Below are 24,689 nucleotides of genomic sequence, written 5' to 3'. Positions count from 1 at the left end.
GGATTCTCTGACCTTCATTTGGCAGATCTCCGAGGCCATTGATTTGTTCCTCTACCGGCGGCCAGTCATAGTGTGTAAATGCTGGCAACAGTAAAAACTACTGTAAACTACAGGACATGGCTCTGTGTCCGACTTCAGATCTTGAGCTCATAAAGAATGTACACATGCTTGATAACTAGATATTTCAATAATGTATTTCCTTTTTATTTGTCACTGCAAATGCCAACCATTGATGACTCTCATTAGATCCGGGGTAACATGGGTCTACCCTCTGCACAAGTAATTAGAAAGCAGACGCATCCAGCAGAAAACACAACTTACTCAAGGAAATGGATTTTTATTTGGCGCTGGGAAAGAAGATGCTTGACATTTTGCACACATAAGAGTAAAATAATAAATGTGTATTGTATGTGTATAATAATAATAATATAGTTAAAAACTGCAATTCAAACTGCATCTCTACTGTTGTGTGTTGGAGTGATAACATCTCACTGTTTTTGTGAGCAAGTGTGAACAGCTCTCCTCTCCAAACGTGTTTGTTTGTCACTCACACATTGGTTGTTCTAGATGCCCTGTATGAATTTCATTTAATGTCAATCTCCTGTCACTTTCCATTACATTTCAGTTAAATGTCAGAGCCACTCGGGCTGCGTTACCTTGTTTATTTCTCTGTGCCCTTCCCGAATGAACATCCACAGGCTATGGTAACATAGGCAGCTTGATTTGAATTATAAGACAGAGACACTTGAGATATCTGTGCTCCAGGTGCATATAAATGAGTGCTTCTGACATTGCAAGGCACAGCATCAGCCAGCAGACAGCTGTTTGCACCACCATAAGGCGTGCACGCACACAACACATGCAACATCTCACACACTCACACACACAGCTGCATGCACACCATATCATGATAGAGACTTGATTTATGTAGCTTATAAAATAGTATATCCTACATTTCCTGCTTTAGGATGCGACCGGCGTTTCTCATGAACCTCAGTGTTGATCATGTTAAATTTGGGCTGGGTGACGAACGATGTAGTCTTTAGTTGGGGTAGGCCAATCATTGAAAAAAGCAAAATGTTAAATATTTAATTCATGAAGAGAGGTTTATATTTTCCCTAAATATCAGAAAGCACTTTGTCTTCTGGTTGTTGTTGTGTGTGTGTGTGTGTGTGTGTGTGTGTGTGTGTGTGTGTGTGTGTGTGTGTGTGTGTGTGTGTGGTAGTAGCTTCCATAGCTACATTGTAAAGAGCAACATTGCTTTACAGGTTCAAGTTTTATGAATTAGAGAAAGTTTGAGATATCTTTAAGAAAACTTTAATTCTCCCCCCTAGAACTCAATTCAAGAAGGGAATTTGTACGTAGTTGTAAAAAACGTGGACGTTTTGTAGACATTCAAAGTTGAATTTCAACCAAAGCCTTTAAATAATTTGGAAAAATTCTAAGTTTGAATGCAGATCGTAACTGAAAGTATGAATGAGTGGAAGTTGAAAATGCAAGAAGAAGTAGAAATGCCCAACAAGAGAACCTCACACTGTGAGTTATCCTCCATCGTTCACACATATGTATGTTTCTGCGTAATTGCAGAGATTATTCTCTCCCTGTTGTTAAGATGTCTTGTTGTCATTCTCTAGAATCAAATCATTTGACTAACAAGTGAAAAATCATTTCCCAAATGATGCTTTAAGCACAATATCTGTCCAGTGCTCTGAAGAAATCCTAGTTCTTCATCCCTCCGTCTGTTACAAAGGGAATTCAGTCTTGTCCCTGAGCTTGTTTGAGCTGGTGAGCTACGACTGTGTGATCAGTCAACTGTGAACGGTCCCGAGCCCGCCGTGCTGACCTTGGCCTCGAGCCAGCCGCTGCATCCTGGGCAGCTGTGGCTGTAGGCAGGCGGTCTGACAGTCTGTGCCCACTGCCACCGCACGACAACCCCCATTTCCCCAGTGCCCTGCCCCGACTTGAATCCCGACCCCACACGCATCCATCAAGACCCAATCATCGCGTCCCAAGCTGCCACATGCAGCCTCGCGCTCACCTGGAATGCAGCACAGAGTGTGAAGGAGACAACTTTTTAAACGGTGTGGCGAGTGATTGGGGGACAAGGCGTGAGCCCCGGCCCGCGCGCTGCCACAGAGATCAGATAGTTATTTAGCCAATAGTGCCAACGTGGCCCCGTGGCAGCGGTGACAGTGTGTGTTAGTGTCTCACATAGATGTAGGCCACCAGAGTTTGGGGATGATGAGGCATCTGTGATTGATGATCCACCAGTCCCAGAGGAGTAAACAAACACACAAACACACACAGTCACACACACACATTTAAACACTTAGCATAGATTGACAGTGGCCGACCAAATATATGTTAAATGTGAGGCTACAGACAGGATTACTACTAGAAATATGGAAACGGCTAGCTCAAAAGCAAAACTAATAAACACAATATATGTTGTTACAGTAGCCTATGTTGTTTGTATAATCTTAAAAAATTAAACAATGCGTACAAATTTGAATCTACGGTTATATTCCTTGCCTGAAAGCAGCTACCAAGACTTGGCTCAGTGAAACTCCAGCAAGAAATGAAATAAAAAAGGCAAATTTGGTGCTGATTTAACAAATGAGATTTGTATTTAGCTTCAGAGGGGTTTTAAGTCTTTGGTCAGAGACAGGAACGCTAGGTTCCAGTCTTTATGCTAAGCTAAGCTGACCAGCTACTGTCAGTTACCCTATATTAAATGGTCAAATATAAAAGGGGTATCATTAGTCACTCCCAGAAAGAAAATACGTGTATTCTGTGTTCTCAAGTCTTGAACTATTCCTTTGGGTCTGTATTTTGGAGCATTTTCCTTGTTTAGCTGCAGAAGAGAGGAGAAGTTTTTCGCCTACTGACGTTGTGTATGTGTTGGTCTGTGTGTGTTAGTTTGCCCCAGCCTCTCACGGGGCTGTTGTTGTTATAGAGTCTGTTCATGGTGTGATTAACAGTGTGTGCGGCCTGGCGGGAGCACAATAGAGAATCTCGGAGGATTCCCTCGACGCAGCGCAACACTCCAATGCCTTTGAAATTACTCCATCACCATCCACTCACAAAAAAAGATGGATAATAAGATTACTTTTCTCTTACTGTATGTTGAATGCAAAGGGTATGAGTTGGTGAAAATAGCTCTATAGAAATGCAAGCCTTCTGCTCGGTCCCTCTGCTGGGAGTTAATGTAGTTTGGGGAGATGTTTTTGACTGGAGCATTGGAGGATTTTCACAGGGCTTGGGATTAGCCCTGTAACAGAGCATCTTTTATTACATGGGACCCCGAGTTTCAAAAACCATACTGTGACCGATATTTAGACCTAAGCCCCTGCAGCTGATAACTGTCATGAAAAGGCACTGTTAAGCTGCAGGAGAAAAAGGCAATTTTTTAAAGCTGCAGGTAGCTGGGAATGATGTAGGATTGCATCTCTTTGTTTCCTACTCTTCTTTGTAACAACACCTTCTTATGAAGTGTGGGCTGATGAATAAAGCTGTTATAGACGAAATAGAAGAATAAGAAATAACTGTAATAAATGTGATAATGACTAAGCAAAAAGTCCAGTTGTTTTCTAAGCTGAGAGACCAGCACAGATGTTAACAACAGCCACCAATGTATTGTTTGTGAATACAAAGATTAAATGCTGAGAACTTTAGACAATTTCTTGAGGGTGAGCACAGTTTATGATTATAGCCCAGATATCGGAGAACGTGTTAAAATGTATACAGAAGTGTTAATACCCAACTGGCCAAAGAGATGTCTAACTATGCCTGGTATAATAACGAAACAAATTGGCATAGCCTATACATCTGGTTTAGGCGCAATGCAGTCTGTTTGAGGACACGTCATGCAGAACAAACATTAATAATACAAATTACTTTTATAAAACTACTTTTATACAGGGACTTTAAAGCAACTTAACTTAACTTACACAATATTAAGGGTAGAGATATACAATATTATAATAAATACATTTCTGCCATCACTGTCACTAGAACTGTATTAATGACAGGTGGAAGGTAAAAGAAAGGATGCAAGGTGAATCTTTAACAGGCGCTTAAAAGCCTCAATTGATGTTGCTGTCCTGAGATCTAGATACAAGCTAAAGGGAGGAATGGCTGAACTTAGATAAGGTAAACAAAACAAAACAACAAAAGAGTAATACGTTGTTGTTTCTTCCATAAAAACAGGTCCCCTGAATATTTGTATCTTCACTGCAAATAATGGGTTTTATTAATGTAATCCGTAACAGAGATGTAAAGTGCTGTTTCTTTCTTTCTTTTTTTCGACTATTACACAAGAAAGGTGACAGTTTATTAGCATAACCGAACAGTTGTGCTCTCCTCTAACTAATTAGCAGTATGCCATCTCACTCTCAATTAAAGTTGCCAAATAATGTGCCTCATTTTCTGATCTCTTCCCCCAGGGTTTCGCTGACAGTCCTCATTACGGCGATCATTTGAGTGACAGTCGATTAGTGTCCCATGAAGGATTGTCCCCAACACCTTTCATGAACTCCAACATAATGGGTAAGTAAGTGATTCTCTTCCACTCACTGCTCACATGCCCTTTGGTATTGGAGGACATCCTGTTAGAAAATGGCCTGATTGAGGTTAAGGCACATCATGCATCTGGAAGTGACAGTACCGAAGGCTTGCCAGGCTGCAGGGCTATTTTCTTCTCCTGCTGTCTTTATTTCTTCCCTTAATCCCCCTCCCCTCTCCGTATCTCCCTCTTTTCCTCCTGTGATGACCCTCCCCCAGGCTAGAAGTCACGCCATCAGTATAGCTTTCCGTCATAAGAAGCCGTCTCCCAGACTTCAAAACGCCCTCAGCTACTTCTATTGGCAGCAGGGTAGTGATTTTTTGGCGCCGGGTTAATCTGACTGTTGTAGCAAAGGCCTTCGCACACACAGGGAGTCAAATAATCTGAATTTATTATAGATTCTTTAATTTTGTTCACTATGTGTTGCTGTCTTTACCTCTGACTATGTCAAATCATGCTGGCCTGATTTAAATTGGAAGATTTCTATATCTGCATTTATTACTTAACTTTCAGAGCAGATAATTAGTGATTACCTTTTATTATAGTGTTTCTTTGATCAGTGGTCTAATGTACCCCCACAGCTTAGCATATTTGCCCAAGCTCCTTTTCATTGACCCTATTTAACGTGCTCACAGAAGTCAAGAATTTCCATCTTGATACAATTTCAACCTATTCATTCCCTTTATAGCATTCAAAGTTAATACTAAAATACTTTCATATAAGACAACATAATAACAAAACTTGTCATTATTTAGGTGTGATCTCTTTTTTCACTACCTTAGGTTTGGTCTAGAGATTACAGCCATATACAGTTTCTTTTGTTATCAATCTATTTTGCCTTTTTTGCTAGCTTGTTAGCTTGTTTTCACACACTTGTAATCACAAAACCTCTGTTTGGATGCAAAAATAAACTCAGGTTTTGTAGAGGCCTGGTAGCTGGTAGTATATTATATTTGATGACAATAAATAATGTTAAGATCAACGCATTTGTGTTTTTTTCCCCCTGCTTATTTGACCATATCATTAAACGAAGACAATGCTCTATTTCTGACAGTTCTCCTATTAGTGTGCGTTATCCAGCTCTTTGTCCTGGCATCATTGATGTGTGACCACTTGACATTTTTATGGCTAACTATATCTCAGCGCATTATGTAATGACCCCAGAGACTGGTTTCCCAGAAAAGCGATTAGTTCACAAATGGTCGCTGTTGAATTCAAACAAAATGTTATCTTTCTTGTAATTGATCGCATGACTGTTTCACATGCACACACACATATACTCACACACTCTCCCATTTACACTGCGTCTATAATTATGCTTACTAGAGTATGGATGTGATCTGTTGCAGTGTTATGTCAGATTCAGACAGCATGATTGTAACGTTGCCTGTACTTATATTACACTTAGAATTATAAATGTAAGTTATATCTAGGATTAACATAGATTTAGATAGATATCATAGATAGGACCCTCATCAAATCCCGTCTGGAGTGTTAAACAGAGTTATACTTACACTTTAATTTCTCCTGTAGTTGTGGCAGTAATTGTTGAATCCAGTCAGTCACTCCAGTAGTTTCAAATCAGCTCCTCTGAACCTCCCTGCTTGTAACACAGCATGTATAAAGATCTTAGATAAACATTAAGCAAATGGTTTGCCTGAGGCTGTGCGTGTTGAATGATAAAAGACTGGCAACTAATAGATTATTTTGTAAAGGTCGTAATTCTGGTGCTTACTTTACAATCATTGCAACTGATTGCGGATTGTCGGATAATATGATTGTTGTCATGATGGGACTTCATGGTATTTTATCCTCATAATGTCCCCCGTGGCAACACGCCACACATACAGTACGTGCAGCCCGTCACTGTTATTAATACAGCGATGTGTTGTAGCCTGAATCCATGCTAATTGTGGATGTGCTTCTGGCTTGGTGCTTGTCAAGTGCTGGTGAGTAAAGATTCTCCCAGTTCAATAAGGGCTCCAGACAATTGAGTTTATTAATTTATAACTGCTCTTACACATCAAGTCCATTTTAAATAGAGTAAAAAGCAACCTGATCTAAATGTGTGCCCCTTAAGTCACACTTATGTCTCACTTCTTCTGTTAAAAGTGGATGTTATTTAACATATTTTAAAGGTCACCTATTATGCAAATTCCACATTTTCCTGTCTTTTATACGTAAACATGTGTCCCCTCTGCGTAAAGAGATTCTGAAAGTTTCAGGAAAAAAGATTTGCTCACTTTTTGTCCTGATCCATTTATATAAAAACCTGTCTGAAAATGAGCTGATCAGACTTTGGCCACTTTATGATGCCATAACGATTTTTTGGCTTGTGTAACCATTAGCCAATCACCAACCAGGGTAACCCCCCCCCCCAGCTTATCACCTGAATCTCCTCCTAGGGCACCATTGGGTTCTTTTTAACCAAATATCTCTCAGAGGGGCGTGGGGAGTGGCTCCTTATTTTCATCTAAAGTAACAGACAGAGAATCAGTACTTTTGAAACAGGGCTGAAACAGAGGGGATTATGAGATGCTGCCATTCACGATCTGTTTGGTATTTCAAGCAAAACACTTCAGAGACATGTTTTGTATATATCTGAGACCTATAATATATTGATGAAAGACTGTATAACAGGGGACCTTTAAGGAATATAGCAGGTAGCTGGCAATAAGTAAGATGAAGTAAATACTCAGCAGGTTGTATTTATAATTTCAAAAGGAAGGGGGACAACTGGGATAGCAAGAGGACAAACAAAAACAAACAAAAAACAGCCTTTTTAATTTAACCAATTTAGAATATGTTTGATGAAAATGTGAAACTGTTAATATGTTGTGTTGAAGGTCAGCTTGGTGTTTGTCAGGGCCCTCAGGATGTCATAATGTTTCCTGCCTTTTATTCAATGTTTTGTTCCTGAAGGGAATTGCCCAATACATAACCTCTTATGTCATACTTTCCATATTAAAATTGTTTATCAGCATAGAATAGATCTAAACCATGCTTTGTATAAAAAATTGCATCACTGATTAGATATTTCCCTTGGAATAAATAATGAGGGGTTTTTTTATGTAACGAGAAATACCATTCCTCACATTTATTTTTCTCCTTATTTCAAATATTCCTACTGCTTGGCCAAGTAGCTTTTAGCTTTAATTTATTTTTATTTTTAGATCTTTAAAGAGTGAACACAAAGGAACGCATCAATCTGGACAGAAAAAAAACCCTTGTTAAAATTCAATTTGAAAACAGACCACTATGAAAGTCTTGTCCTCTGCAACCTCTGTGCTGCCTCTAGTATGTGCCATGTCAAAACAAAAGCTAAAAAATAGATCAAAGAAACCAGAGACAAACAATTATAACAGTAATGTTTTAAGGATTGTATATGGTTGAATTTGGTGTAATCTAAAACATTGGACCAACGGTGGACTTCTGACTGCTGAAACACCTCAAAAACACATGACACAAACGCCATAACTATTCGTTTTCCATTACATTGTGTGGTTTGTGTGTGTATGTGTGTGTACAAACAGAAATAACTTATAATATGATACTATACCAAATCTTACCTCATATATATATATGGATATATATATCCAACCCAAAAGAGATAATGCCCTCCATTTACTTATTTGTATCTGTTGTCTTCATATTGCTTTTCTGTCTTCAAATATTTGTTTTCATATCTGTCCCCTGCTACTTATGTGCTGTTGTTCTCATATGTTTTCTAGATCGATGAAATCTGTTTTTGCCTTTCTTAGAGTGACTAAATTGTCTCCACATGTGAATGCACAAATTAGTGAATAAAGGGGGATATAAACAGTATATGTGGTTTGCGTGTTGTCCAGTCTTGTAAATGCATTGATTTTTACTGTCAGTAATAAATGTGCGTGACTCAGAGGGACGAGGATCCCTTTAACTCACAATGAAAACACATTAATCATGTCCGTATGTAGCTTCAGTAAACACAACGGTATAAACATGTTGTTAGAAAACTTTGCTTCTCTGTATCTCAAGAAGTAAATGAGGTTATACAGTGATGGTGGGTATTATTGCTGATATGAGGCGCTCACAAGACAGGTGTGTGGGGGTTTGAAGCTGAAGAATGGGGCTTTTTGGAGTAAAGATGAGGAGCCAATGACACGGTTCTCCCCAGGGACCGACTCCATGTTAGTATGGATCAGCTGGTCAGACCCTCACTTACATCTTAGCCCCGCCTCTTGCGCTACACTCTTCCTACCAACCCGCACGTCATCCACTGCATGCTGCCAGACAGGTGGTAGCCACATTGTTCATGCTTATTATAGGGCACTATGGAAAAACGTTGTCACCCCCTTTGATTCAACCGCGCCTCACATGCTTTAAGAGACTGCGCCCGCGCAGTGTGTCATATCGTTCAGGGAGATTTCCAGTTCCACGATGTGAAAACGTGCCACCCCAAGTTAGTGTGTCACACATACATGCAGCTCTAGAAATGAGTGGTTGGCAAAAATGGAAAAAGCTGCAACAATTTGTGTATTTGAGAAGTTTATCAACAGAACAATTATCAGGAGCTATTGTGAAAATATATTATTGTCAAAGAAGTTTGCAAAAATTATGTTTTTTGAGCCCCTCAAATATAGATATTTCCCAATTTTTCACTTTTATACCATATTACAATGGATATTTTGGGCTGTTGGACTGACATTTAAACACATCACCTTGTCACACACACACATTTGTCATCCCCACATTTTTATAAATGTAATAGAATATAAAGGCAAACTTCTATTGAATTGATATTCAAAATAAACGGCAACTAAATAAACATAGCCGCAGCTTTTCCAAAAACTCTCTGTGACTTCACACCAACAAAAAATACATTACAAATAAAAAATGTAAGCCCTTTTTACCCTTTTCTATTCCAAGCTCTCTGTGTTCTAATAGTTCAGCACTGATTGGCTTGCAATTAAAATGTTCATTGTATTGTAATAACGATTTGACATTCACTAATGACTTGAAACAAAGACAAAGATACATGTTTATCCTCCAACTGTTTTAGGATTGCACACAGTTGATGTTCCTGATTGTCTGATGTGTTGAATGGCGTTAGTTCACTGAACCCCTCTCTCTGTAAGAAGCTACGCTTCACTTAAGGTTTCTTCAGGTCTTGTGAAGGTTTGTTTCTCAGTTGTTATAATTGCGTAGCCACGGGGATAGCCAACAGTTCACAGCCCTGACAAGGAATGGTTAGATCTAATTACCTGCTAAGATTTTTCTTGTGGTGTTTGCTCGATTACGGGAAGCCAGTGGGGGAAGTTGATTTCAAGCAATTTGGGCAATTAACAGAGGCGATGAGCTGAAAGAGCTGCTCTTTGCTCTTTTACCTCACGCTGTTGTGTGTGTGTGTGTGTGTGTGTGTGTGTGTGTGTGTGTGTGTGTGTGTGTGTGTGTGTGTGTGTGTGTGTGTGTGTGTGTGTGTGTGTGTACTGCTTAATGTTTGCCTTTTCGTCATTATTTACTTAATGGACTGATATTGTTTCCAACCAAGTGTAGTAAGCCTTTCCATTTTCAGGCTAACCTCAGATGATGCTTTAAAGTGCATGTGCTAATTAGGAGGACAGGGTTGATGATGTAGCTATTTACAGCTAACATTAGTCACAGTTTGTGGACTTAATTGAAATAAGTAGGAAGAAGTCCTATTGGGACAGCGAAAGACCTTTGAAATCCATTATTGAGTCATTTATTTTAGATATTCTTTAGATGCTGCTTTTCGTCTACTTATGTCAAACCAAGCTTGTTCTCAGTCTTCTTAACTTCACTGTCCAACTCCAAAAAATGAAAATGAATTGATTAAATAAGTTGTTTGGCAAAATGTACGCAGAAAAGACAACAAGCCATTGTCTAGCTTCTATTGGTGTGCCCGCGTTTATTGTCATTAATTATGTTTGGTTATAAATGACCCCATAGATCTATAAACCTTTCATAAAAGTTTTTATTTTGTTGGATGAATACTAGTCTCGCATAGCCAGACTTCTCTCCACACTTCTATCTAGTACTGGCTGAACATATCAACCTTCTGCACTGAGGGGATAAAATGCTCTGGGTTGTTTCTATTTCTATTAACCAACCAACCAAAGATCTTTTGCGATGCTAAGCCCAGGGTGCGTGACAGAGTGCTCATATACAATGCCAACACAAAGACGGTCAATGTTAGGCTAAAAAGTGCCTTGGATCATTTATTATTTATTATCTGCTAATGTTTTCAGGTTAGTCCTTTAGTATTGTGTTTCTCTGCTGGAGTCCACAGGTTCCTGTGACTAGCAGCCTTTTTAAATTGTAAATTGATAGTTTTGCAAACTCCTCAAATCAAAATGATCTGCCTGGATTGAGGTTATAGAAGTCATATTCTTGTAATCATATGCTGTGTATTTGTCTTTGCTCTCTAGGTAGTTGAACGCGATAATGCATGCTGGTAAAGGCAAAGTAATAATACACTGCTGGAACCTGAAATCTGCATCATATTAGCAGTCAGTAATTGTTTGATGGTGCAGTTGTTCCCTCGCCTCATCTAAAAATGGTGTCAACAAACATCTTCCTGTCTTGGTTTTGTTCTTTTTAAAGTAAAGAATTAATGGAGTTGTTTCGGTGACGTTGCAATTTTTTAGATACAAGAAGGCATTATTCTGCAATCCTCTTTTGACTAGTTTTGAAATAGAATTAATCCCTTTCAGTCTTTTCCCTTTCCATTTCTAATTATTCCTCAAGGCTTTTGGTGAAGTGTCAAATCCCCCATCACACTGGCCTCCCCTGTGTGTTTTTACTTGGGCATGTTTCATGTGCTAATGCTCCGTCTCATGGGAGACCCTCCTCAGACCGAGGCTGTGATGCTGGCCAGGTGCTGATCAGGTGTGCTTCAGTGTCCTTCCTCAGCAGTGCGGGTCACACACACGCACGCACACGCACGCACGCACGCACACGCACACGCACACGCACACACAGTATGCTGCAAGCCTTTACAGTACAAGCTAGATACAGTTAGAACTCCTGGCTCTTTTTTTGCACATTCACTGTATCAAACGTGCTAAATGTATTTACTTTATACATTAGCAGAGAAGGAAGGACAGGAGCTGTGGTGCGGTACAGTTTAGTGGATGTAGCCGGTCATTATGCAGAGCTGCAGGGTGTGCTTATCTATTACTGTGGTCAGTGGAGCATGAAGAGCTGAAGACGAGCTGAAAGGGCGCAAATCCCCTTTCTCTTTCCAAATCTAAGCCCTCCCCACCCTGGTGTTTCTCTCAGACGATCTCGCCCCTGCCCGGCCTTGCCCTCCCCAAGCCGGGCCCCCAGCATGCCACTGGGTAGGCTGCCCAGCTGCAGGGTAGGCTGTAGGCTCTCTAGGCCTGGAGCGCTGTCTCACTCCAAAGAGGAAGGAAGAGCTGGCCAAGGTATGATGACATAACAAGTCATCATGCACCATGATTGTATTTGTTTTCAATGGAAGGGTGTCTTCATGTAGTTTTTCTGACTTTGCTTTGTGTGAGAAAACGCTTGTCATTCGTGTTGAAGAGCGGTTGGTTATAAAGTGAGCATAGTTGTGAACATGTGTGTCTGCAGATGTTTGCAAAATGAGTCAAATTGTGTCTTAAAAACTTCTGCTGAAAATCGGAATTTTCAGAAGTTAAGATAATTCTGAATTCTGTGGCTAAGACTTATTGTGCTTGTTGGCCTTCCTGTTGATCCCACATCTCTCTTTTCCACTATCTTCCTTTCTTTCCTCCCTACTCCCTTTCTCTCATTTCTCTCGCCTCATGCTGCCTGCTGCTGATGCCAAGAAGAGAGTTGGAGATTATTACAAGTGCAAAGCTAAAAGGGAAATGATTCATTCAGAAGAATTACTGTTAGAGTAACAATTAAACTCTGCTGACTTCAGCGCTTGGTGCTTCTTTTGCCAACAGCACTGAATATCTTATCACTGTGTAGCTTCAAGATACACAACAACAAAAAGCCATTGACCATCGAGTCGTAACATTTTGTGTTATGAATCTGCTTAGCAGAAAGCCATACTTACTCTATATAACTGTAAACACAAAGTGAGTATGTGACTCCGTATTCAATTGGATGGCTGGACACATTTTTGACATGATCTCTATACATTGTAAATGTATCGTGACTTTGTTGTATTATTCAATTTTGGCTCAAACTAGATTTTTCTGGAAATAACAGATGTTCTCTTGAGAGCACTTAAGCTAGCATACATTTGTTTTCAAAAGGACCAACCTCAATAAATAATGCTGTGTCTGTAACCTCACTGGACACTGTGTATTACTGTACACACCTTCAGCACACATCTACTGTATATAGCTGATCTTGTACATTGGTCTTTACTGTGTCGTTTTTATTATTTTTAGAAAAAGTGGTGTTCTTTGTGGAAATGAAACCAAATCTAAACTATAAATATCATTGAAAAAACCTACCAACCATGTCCTTTTAAAGAAGCACCTCATCAGTTATCCAAAATGTACAGTATATGAGAGGATCAAAGAGCACGCTTGAGTATAAGATAAGCCTCGCTTGTACAGAGGAGTATGAAAGATGGAAGAGTGCTGTGTCAAAGTTAAACATGTTTGTATTAAATGTTGTTCTGCTTGCATTTATCACAACTTGGAATAACTCAGTACTCTTTTTAGTCACTTATGCACAGTAGATTTGTGGTTCAACATCAAAGGTTGAGTCCTGAGACCAGCCACAGAACGCCTGGCCCACAGTTGCTGGTTATTTCTCGTGCCCACCACTCCTAACCCCCGCCCCCGTGTTTCCACACTCACAACTGCTCTCCCAGGCGTCCTGTGTCCATGCTGCGTGTGCTGGCAAACAAAACGCGAGATAATGTAACACTCCTTTCTTTTTGGACTGTAGTGGAATGTGATTGGTTATTAAATACAAACATTTATTTCGCCTTCACTCCCACGTGATAATGCCTGGCAGCGTGAGGTGTGGGAAGTGTAGAGAGAAGCTCTGTGAGACTTTTTCTTCTGGGGGCGGGACTGTACATTTCTACTTGTCAAGTCAACAAAACTCTTTGAACTGCCCGCTCCGCTTTCTGCCCACAATACAATGCCATCCCCACAGAGAGTAATCATCAAAGGATTTATTCCCTTAAGGCAGTTTTGGTGTTTTATGTTCTTAAAGTGTTTTAAGGAACTCTGTATGGAAATATGCCCACAGTGCTTAGAGCTTGTTCGGCATTCCTAACACATGTGTGTATCCTTCCTCGTCCTTCACTTCGTTCTCTGTAGTTTTACTGTTCAACAGTTGTTTGGCAAGTTATACAAAACATCACTTTGATGTCACACACTGACTTGATTTTCAATATCCGGCTTGGGGACATTTTATCCAGCTTGTTAATGTGCTCCTTGCTTCCCTGGAAAGCCTTCATTCAATCCAAGTGGGACGATGCTGGTGAGCTCACACGTGAATGTGTGATGCCGGGGGAGCACGTTAGCGTCCCTATCGAAGCGGCATCCATTACAGTGTTGGTGTTCACGTGGTGGGAGATGTTATTAGGGAGCTCATCGCCCTCCTCCTCTGAGAGAATGGATGTGTGATTATGAAGTCATCAGCCATGAACCAGTGAGGCTGCACCCCTCCTCATGGGTCCTCAGGGTGCCATTGATTGGTGACCATGTGTTTGTGCCTGATAGACTGTGAAATGGTGTGTTGCTGCGCGGCTGTGTCACACCTGCGTCCCACAGAGGTGATTGATTGGTTTGGTCATGTGGAATGTTCCCATCTGGTCCGCAGTAATGCATTTTTTTTCTCATTCGTGAATAACAAGCGCTAGCAGGAGAATAGTTGGGCTCCGGAAAAAAGGCAAAGGCCAAGCGAAAACATTTTCCCCCTATACACCTCCCCCTCTTTCCTTTTTACCGAGTTAGAAAAAATTCAAATAGACAGAGCCATGGCACCTGATTATCCCGGGAGGGGATGAATACAATCAGGAAACCCACATCTCCTCTTCCACATAGAGATGGATTTTAGTAGAAAGTAAACAGTTTAGCTGGTGTTGATATAAGCAGCAGCTCCTGGATTTGAAAGTCATACCTAAAGAATCTTTGATGTCTGTGATTTACACCTCTCCTTGATTAGTATCGCTCTTGAGATTTGTAGTCTAATCCAAAAGCAATGGAGGTAAGCCCCCCCCATGCCTAATGTGTTATTCTGTTTCTCACTGCTGTATTCCTCCTGGTTTGATTTCTCTTAATCCCGGTCCCTCTCCTTTAATTGATCTATTCATTCCAGCTAATGGCTAATTACACATCAGGCTGTATGAGCAGATGCATTTATCATCATAGTACGTAATAATCAGTGACATTTATACAAAGAAAAAAATAAATATGCAAATAAGAACTCATTAACATTTGCTCTTGCTGTTTTGAATAATGTCACTGCTGACAAGGCTGTTCACTGAAATTAATGTTGATCTCAGGGCAGGAAAGACATGTTCCCTCAGTGTTTTGAGGCTCTGTTATGTTTCTCCGTCCTACTCTTGTTCCTGATAGTCGGCTGTAGACATTCAACCCTGACCAGAGAGGAAGCTAGTGTGGTACTACCTTCCTCCACTGTTTCCTCATCCTCCCTGACATAACCTCTAACACAGCTTTGTCAGAAGGGATGTACGCACACTCTTATGAAAAGGAAATATAAGGAGGCATTTTAAAAGGCATTGAGCCTGTCTTACTTTACTTGCAAAGCATTTAGAGATGCCAACACTTGACTTTATGTTAGGAAGGGTATCCTGTTTATGATTAAATCCTCACACAATCTCACTACTATTTAATTTTGATGGATATTACCAGTCAAACAGCAGAAAGCTAGATGACAGTATTTAGGTCTTGGAGCTTTCAATAGTGATTCATAAAAATGGCAAAACGTAGTCCTGAAATGGGGTCTGACATTAAGAAATGAAGCTGATAGGTTTGATGTTTTTTGGTTAGATGCCACGGAGTCACGTGACAACTTAAACAGAGACACACACAGCAAGAAAAAGAAAACAAGTGCTCTGGCGTGGGATGAATTCCTTTAATGTGTACATTAACAACTTCCTCATCCTGTATTATGTGATTGTTTTCACGATCCTGGCTTTCCTTGGAGAAATGAAAATGGCCTTGCTTTCTGGATGCATCTGAGAGGCGTTGAAGCACGCTCACTAATTGGCTGTTTTTGTGGCGAGGGTTTTGAATTGATCCCTTGAGACGCTTAGGTCACTAACTCTCACATTTTCAGAGAGAGGGGCTGTACTGCAGCCCTGTGATCAATACGGAGCCACACTATGAAAGCCTGCTCTCTCCTCCAGTAAGATGTCAGCACCAAATGTTTTTCATTCACTCAAGTAGCTCAGAATGTTGGTCGTGAAGATGAATGGGATTGAACATTTGGTATACATTTTCTAATGAGTTACTTTATTTTATATGATGTTTTTACTTACTCCAGTTCATGTTTTATACAATGGCCAAAAGACTAACAAAGGTGTTTGGTTATAAAGTAATGCATGCATTCTCTTTTAATTGAAAGGTAGTCAAACACATAGCCAAACGCTTTTGGACTCACACATTACCATTGAAATAATTGTGCTATCATATTTTGTAGACATTAGGTTATATACTTATTAAATAGGTGGTTATTGATAAAGTTAATCCACAATGAAAAACTATTGCTCAGTGTTAATGAAAGAAAGCAGGTGCGTAGATGCTTTTACATGGTTGGTTAAGGGGTTTTGTATGTTTGGAGTGAGTTGAACAATCTAAATCTACCAAAGTGCTTTGGTTGCAAGAAAATTGCTCGCTATACCAAACATCTCTCTCAGGATCATCACTCATGTGGCCTGACAACCCTCATATTTTATTTTGTGGTTATTGCAGAATAAATCTTGTGGAGTGTAGTTCAAGAAACACGCATAATATGTCTTTAAGATAGTAGGGGTTACAAGTAGAGAACATCTGGGTAAAGTAAGCGAAAGAGAAATAGAACTTCTTTATGTTGAATCTGTTGCTTTGAGCTAAGCATCCTGCGTGTAGTGTGTGATGTCTGTCCAGTACAGTATGTCATCAGAATCAGAATCAGTTGTATTACCAAGTAGGTTTACACATACAAAGAATTTGCTTTTGTATAAGTGCAAAGAGTTGCAAGAGTTAGGAAGGTTTTATAAATAGAAGAATAGAAAAGTTAAAACAAGAGACCTTGAGCTTCTAATCCAAACACAGGGGCAAGAAGATCAAGAACATAAAGGATAGCTGAAGTAATGCTCATTCTTGGCTGCAATGATAGAGCATGCCAGAAGAATTGCAGAGCTTTTGACTGTATGTGCAGAATAGGTAAACCTCCTTTGATAACATGACAGCAGCCTGGAGTATAAAGGGAAGGACTGAAAGCATGATATGTTTTTGTTTTGCTAAACAAGAGCGGAGGTCCAATACACAGTGCTATATTTAACACCACATGGGCACAACACATCAATCAGTTGTCATCAGGCTGTGAAAAGACTGTGTCAGATACACACACTTTATAAGCCACATCCTGCTGCAGAGATCCTTACATTGGAATTATAGTAACCTCAGGCATCAATGTGAATGCCATTAGGGTTCACTGTTATATTTATTTTGAATGCCTATAAAGATCAGTGGATTGACTTTATGGTAGTCGTTCACAGCTTGATCGATCCCTGTGCAAATGGTCCAGTTACTGTGAGAGAAACTGAAATCTAAGAAGAAACAAAGCTTTAATGCTAATACAAGTTTAAATGTATCAACTCCAAGTTTTTATTGTGCCTTTTATCTTGTAATGTACATGGTATTTTGTGATTTAGTTTAACACCCATGCACATATTTGATTGTTTGATGTAATCGGCACATTGTTTTTCTGGTTGGCTACATGGCTGCACCTTATAGCTATTGACTAAATTATGGACGTTTAGTTTTTGCCCCAATTTGTTTTGTCCCTTTGGAAAATGTGTGTTTAATATAATCTGTCTGCCAGGGCACACCCTGTTTAATACAGATTCTCCTGCAGTGAAATGTGTCCTAATCATAGTTACATCTTCACTCTGAGTGGTATGCTAATCAGTAGCTTTACAGAATATTTGAATGTGAATTTATTACCTCATTAGATTGATTTTTCATTGCATTGGGGATATACTGTGCGATGGCCGTCTGCATACTTACATTGATATCACTGATGGTGCAGTAATTAAGCCACTTTACTCATGTTGCTTATTTGCATTTTGTATCTTTTGCATGCGTTGCTGTTTTAAGGCAGATAATGACTTTTGCTTCCTATCAATCATGGCACTTTAGACTCATTAGCCTGTTTCACAAAAAGAAAACACCCGCTTAGTCCCACGCAGCCCTGCTCAGAACAAATGGGGCTACTCAAAAAATAATGATAACAATAATAGTGTTGCTCTTATTTTGAGGCTGTGATCAAACGGCCTGCTCAGAGGAGGGAAAACAAAGCTTTAGTTATAAAAAGACTGTAACTCATAAAATTATTTCTGCTTTTGTTGTTTCTTTTTCGCTCAGGGCAGGGATACTCTTTGATTTATAAACTTCAACAAGGGAACTTTGTGCTTCAGCAACTTATTTGGCTTTTGTTTTTTATTTGGAATATGACAGTGACCTATTTTGCTCACAATGAGTTACAGTCCATGTGCGTCAGACAGGAGACTGCATGATGAGGGTATATTTTATTCAGCTAATTTAGGCTGCTGGCTTTAGAACCGGCCAACCCAGCGATATGCTCCTCTTGATTTATCACTTTGTTCTACTTTACTTCAGCATCATAAATATTCATTCTCCCGTAATTTCAAAAGCAATTCAGCTATGTTTTTTCAAACGGCAGGCATCTTTTAAAAGCAGGGGTTATTCTCAGGTTGTTGCTTTATTATGAAGTTGAAGAGGTTACACTGGGATTTAACCTGTCATAAAGATAAAAGGGCTTAAGTTACAATCAACTCTTATCAGCTTGTTTCTTTAATATCTGCTTTATGTACCAGAGAAGGAAAAAAAGTACATGCTGATTTTTTCCAGCAGGGGAAGAAGAACTTGGAAGAGACTTTCTCCTGTCGCACTGCTGAGGGCAGAGAGGATGTTCATGATCAGATCAAGTTCTCAGTCATCTTCAGCAGGACAGTCTTAATAAACTAATAATAACCTGCTTACTGTACGGTACTGAAGTTTAACACCAACTGCCTGTGCCATGGGGCCGGTCCGTCCTTCTCTTCTTCCTGGCAGATTCAGGTCATCTGAGGCGGGGAAAGAAACAGCGAATAGAGTGGGTGTCATGACTTGTCAACCCAGCTTCAACTTGCTTTGTTTGTTTAGCAGTTTTTTTAGAGACAGGGGATGATGGTATTTTTGATAGAAGTTGCCGTGTGATTGTATTTTTCGTGGATCTTTCACCACTCATGAACTTGGTTATTGTTTAATTTTCTTTTATTCTACAAAAAAACCAAGTAAACCTGTACTTTATCATACCATATTTCAAAATGAATACTAATTATCTTTGAGAGACAATGTACTTGAAGTTGCTGCATCAATTAGAGCAAGAACACCCTGTCCATTACTGAGGATGGGGATCCAAAGGCTTCTATCATGTTGAGAGACAGCCACTGAGTTGTTTAGTGGCTTTGGATCTATACCTCTAAAATACACTGCATGGACAATAGTAGCTTTGAAAATGTGCACTCTAGAAGCAACTTTAGACTGTCCTGCCAATACCAGTAAGAGACAGAGTAATAACTTTATGGAAAAATATATCGTTTTTTTAAGTTTCAAGTCTATTGTTTGTGCTTGCAGAGATATTCTCTATGCAGGGTCCGAGATGGAAAGGAAGGGCAAGTACCAGACCAAAACAAAGCTTGGACATTGCCTCTTTTTGCACAGTGATGTGCGGATACACTAAACATTGTGTTTATAACTCCCTTACGGAAAAAAATCGATAGCATCGTCAATTATCATATATATGTTTGTGTAATACGGTGGTTAGAGCCTTAAGTATATAAAAAAATAAGCAGATATGATGACTGCGGCACATATTTTGCTCATTTTATACAAGCTTTTTCTTATTAGGATGGGTCCCTGTAGATGCATTAGCAAGATTCTCATTGCTTACAAATGTAGTAAATGTTTATGTATGGTATTTTCCTCAGTAAGTCCTTGTTTATACTGTGTATCCCTGTGTACTCTAAGTACATTACTAAGTTTAGGTTTCACTGTTCTGTTTGATCGAGCTGCTTGGACCTTTTTTTGTCGGGGTCGCTGTGTGGCTGCTTCTCTGTGTGGACCGAGACATTGTTTTCACAAACACGTCTGTCTGCCCCGGTGGGCCCCGAAACTACAACAGTGACCATTAATTATTCACACAGGACACAGTGTGTGTGACAGAACACATGCTGCCAATGAATATTTAACTCCTTTTCCTCAGAAGACATTTTAGGAGTGAAAATTAATTTGACTAAACCACCTTTAGATATTACACAGAAAATAAAGAATATACAATTCTCCATCAAAGGAGATTTTTCATCATGCTGCCACGACAGTGCACGTTGGTGGTAACCGACAACTTAATCCTATTTCCTTTATGCAAGAGCGATGGCTCAGAACTGTATCACATTATTGTTGGAAGAGAAGCAGCTTTGCCAGTTTAACCATCTTCCTGGTTTCCTTCCCTCGCCTCTGGAGACGGTCTGCACAGATGCAGAACAACTGTCTCCTGCAGGACTGCGCAGATAAGCACAAGTGAATTCTCTTAGACGTGCCTCTGTTCACCTGCGCTTGTAAAAGCAGTGTGCAGATCAGTCATTGTGTAACAAAAGATCCAGGCTGCAAGTTTTAACTCACAAACATATATTTTACCTTTTCCCCAGAGTAAACAGAATTTAGTTCTAAGGCTTGCATCTTTGCTTGTAATATTTGGAAGTCTGACAAAAAATAATGTACAACGCTAAAGTTATTCATCATTCTCCCTCAGGAGCTCTCATTTGTTTGTTTGTTTGTTTTTCAGGGGAGTAAAACTGCTGAGTTTGGATATAGTGATGTGTATGATTCATGTGTGTTGTGTGCTATGAGTTTTATTTGTCCCCTGATGGCTGCTTGGTAGCTTTTCCTCTGGGGGGCTCACACCAAATGTGACACTGATAGAAGGACTGTCTGAAAATGATCACTATCAGTAATAATATTTATTTTATAGTTTCTTTCATACTGATGACGTGACACGATACACTTTTTTTAGAACTACACTTTTGTTTTTTTGGCTTTTGTTAAGCTACAACCTCAGTTTCAACCTTTCTACTGTATGTTCGTTGGATTTTAAGTCAAGAACAAAGTCAATTGTTAAAAAACCTTAGGACGTCACATTTCTTTAATGCAAATACTTCTTTTCTTTGCTTCCAGACAGCGTCATATGATAGCGCAGGGGAAGAAAACAAACACAAAAAAACTCTTTACCTCAGTGAAAGGACAAACAACTCTTAGATTTGCCAATGGTGTTTTATTAGTGTAGTAAAAAAACACCCTCTAGTCACAGTTACATACAAATCATTGTCAATAAAGTGTTCACATTAATGTTTATTATTTAATATGAGTCCAGGTGTCTGCTCAAATATCATAAAAGATAATGACTGTTTCGACTCTCCATTGTCTGATTTTCACAGGTAAATCAGAGCGGGCTCCGTTTCCTGGCTATGGGAGGCATCCTGGAGCATCTGGCGGCCACGTGAGTTCAAAGCACAGCTATATGCAATTGTGTTACCATAAATCAGCTTCTATATTCCCAAATACCAATAACACAGTTTCACTTGAAAAAAAAATCAAGCAACATGTTCTAAATAGTTAAATAGGTAGTATCATCCAAGCAACAGTGTATTAAACAGTCAAAACATAAAGTAACAGTAAAGCTCATCACACAGCCCCTATATTAAATATTTAGAGCGACCAGTAAACAAAACCCCTCTCTGTATGTTAACCGTTTGATCCAGATAGATAAACAGGAAAAACATAAATGTACCCCTGAGTTTTGATTCCTTTTAAGTAATACTAATATAAGACCCTGCCTCTCTTCCACCGGTTTCAAACAGGGAATCCATGCCTTTATTTAACTTAGGCTGGATTATTGCTAATCCCTCTGTTCCTGAGTAGCTCCCCTCGTTATAACAACCACAAACCGAGCAGTCGAGCTTTTGTCAAGGCTGGGGGTCCATCACTTTTAAACAAAACTCCTACTTCCATTTGCTTTGGGTTGATTTTTAGAAATAATTTCAAGATCTTACCCTTTCCAAACGGTAACATGCAAAAAAAATCAAAAGTCATTTTAAAGTTTGAGCCCTTGAGATTCACAACACATCCTGACACCTATGCCCTGCCCTTTAGGTTTCCATATATCCAGTAACTGAAGATGCTGACTGAAGCCAAGTAGAAGAGCCTTTGTAAATGATGACATTTTCATTTTTTTCGCGATGAAGGGAGGGAATACAATTTAAAATATTTCTATTTTGAGAAGGAGTTTTGTTCAGATCTGCAGCTGCAGAGATCTGAGATGAATGATTATTCTCTTATTCTGCAAAAATATATATTATTGAAAAATAAAACACAACCAATGGACTAAGTTTTACAGTTTATTCTCATGATTGCTCGATATACATATTGATTTGTACACTACTTTATATGTAACATTTGAGTGTGTGTTTAGTCAACTGGTTAAGCCAAATAATTCAACAAGACAAGTGACCTGGCAGTAGCCATGTTTGGAGCATACATACAGTGGTTACCTGAACATATTGCTTTATGTAGTTCTGACTCGTTGTGTCAAAAAGTCTCCATCTGAACTTTTTTAAATCTCACAGAAAACAGAAAAGAATCAAACTGCTATAACAGATGGAAAAGTATTAAAGATGCAAGTGTCTAATTCTCTCCTTCTTGCAAAGTAATTCAGAGGTGTTCACAGAAATTCACAAACATCTAAATTTGATCGCTACAATAGTGTAAAAGAGGCCAGTGTAGCTGCTGGGATTTAATATCATTGAACAAAGGCAACAGCAGAAATGGCTCTGTTGTGATATGTTGTCATTTTACAGAACCTGACCTGATTATTTATTACATGTGTATCACGTTGCTTCTGGCAGTTTTTCATGACCTACATTGTAGATCACAAAAATTATTTCTTTCATATATGCTAATTTCAAACTAAAATAAATGTTGTTATAGGTATTTATCAATCAAAAATCAGAGCTGTTGCAAACATCTCCTTGGTAATGGTGTCAATCCTCAGCCTGCTGTTTCCAAGGGGGCGCGAAAGGGGAGTTAAAAAAGCCGAGCTGCTGCAAATCGCTCAAATGACCCGGCTCTACTGGTCTGCAGCCGATTACTCTAATTAGACCAAGCTCTTAATTGGCCTCTTTGCCCAGTTTGTTGGGTTTGCAGAGGTTAAATAGATATTGGCGATAGGATGATGTGCTGATCTGTCCTGTGGCACAGAACAAACAGATCACATAATAACTTCAAACTGCTGAAGGAAACAAGCTCACCTCAATAAGCCTTTCCTTTATTTTAAGCATTTGTTTTTGTTTGTTTTCTCTTCCAGTCTTCCTCTGTAAGGTCGGACGTCGGGATGGCGAGTCCGAGTCCGGTGACTCCGTCAAGGAAGTCTTCTGCTCCTTGCTACTCCTTCACTGCAGCCAATCCTAGAAGACGTCCACTGCAAGATCCTCCAATCATTGGTCAGTGCCATCGCAATGATAACAAAATAGATCAAATGTCCTGAAAATGAAATGTTATAGTTTATTTGCAAGGCAAGTTTAATCAATTCACCATTTAAGGCATTCAATGTGCTTTTCAACAAAACATTAAAAGCATGATGAAGTGCAACATAAACACAAAACGACATTTACATATATTTAAAAACAGTCTTCCAAGCCATAAAAATACAAATAAGACAAGCTCAAATAGAATAAGACAGGTATACAATACAAGAGTAGAACTTACAGTGCAGTGTAAGATATTAAAAAAGTTTTTTTATACCAAAGAACGCAGCAGCAAAAAGAAAAGTCTTCAGCCTGGATTTAAAAGTAGTACGAATTTTAGCGGACCTGCAGTTTTCTGGGAGTTTGTTCTAGATACAGTATATGGAGCATAATAAATGAACGCTGGGACAAAATGCAGCTTATGCAGCTTAAAAATATTCCAAATCCAAATAGAAACTTTATTTTTGGGGCACAGTTGCCCTGAAATATAAAACTAAAGTATGGAAGGTATGTTCCTAAAAGATATAAATAACCAAGGACAACAGAAATACACATAGTTTGTTATCATTCATATGTTACCAACCAGATAATCTTTATTGATTTAAAAAAAAAAACAATGTCTTTATTGAGGGCTGAACTATAAGAAGAAAAAACAAAAACATCTGTAAAAGTGGGGTAAAAAAAACCCCCCATCACTATAGGATAACAAGCAGACACATTAGAGCCACACATGAAAGCTTTTCTCAATCTAAACCTGAAGACATACAGTAAACGGAGCTACACTGTCTCCAAATATTTTAGTAACCCACCCCAAAACGCTTGTTTTTTTAAATATCTAAAGTTAATTTTTTAACTCATGTTTCTGTGTAAATCAGGATTTAATCACGAATAATCCATTCTGAACAATGCCACAAAGTAGATTTCTGGTACACTACAGCACATTCATGTTTGCCTTTTGATTTTGCCTGAGAATGACTAGACCTGCTTTCATCTCTCCACAGATCCTCTACAAACAAAAAAGGTTCGCAAGGTCCCTCCTGGCCTGCCTTCATCTGTGAGTGGAAGATCATCTACCTCTCATATAAATTGATTTCACAGTGAGCTTACTTAAGCACACACACACACACACACACACACACACACACAGACACATACACACAGACACACACAAACACACACACACACACACACACACACACACACACACACACACACACACACACACACACACACACACACACACACACACACACACACAACTCAACTCACACGCCCTCCCTCTTGCACACAAAGAGCGCTCTTGACATCACTGCCACACTTCTTAGGTCGGATCTTTTATTTGTTTCCTAACTC

At 39.3% G+C, this 24,689-nt stretch overlaps 1 protein-coding gene across 5 annotated transcripts in view; it reads left to right on the top strand.

Moving 5' to 3' along the window:
• tcf12 (transcription factor 12) overlaps positions 1–24,689 on the top strand; it is a 69,241-nt gene that overhangs the window by 11,445 nt on the left and 33,107 nt on the right. For all 5 annotated transcript variants that reach the window (XM_010794875.1, XM_010794874.1, XM_010794871.1 and 2 more), the window contains exons 5-8: positions 4,446–4,548; positions 21,252–21,313; positions 23,177–23,312; positions 24,338–24,390. In XM_010794875.1, coding sequence (XP_010793177.1) covers positions 4,446–4,548; positions 21,252–21,313; positions 23,177–23,312; positions 24,338–24,390 — 354 coding nt within the window. The remainder of the gene's footprint in view (positions 1–4,445; positions 4,549–21,251; positions 21,314–23,176; positions 23,313–24,337; positions 24,391–24,689) is intronic.

This window comes from Notothenia coriiceps, unplaced genomic scaffold (assembly GCF_000735185.1).
Source record: "Notothenia coriiceps isolate Sejong01 unplaced genomic scaffold, NC01 NC01_scaffold00037246, whole genome shotgun sequence".
Taxonomy (NCBI): domain Eukaryota; kingdom Metazoa; phylum Chordata; class Actinopteri; order Perciformes; family Nototheniidae; genus Notothenia; species Notothenia coriiceps.
Note: the sequence above shows the minus strand (reverse complement) of the source record. Positions and strands in the feature narration are given on the sequence as shown.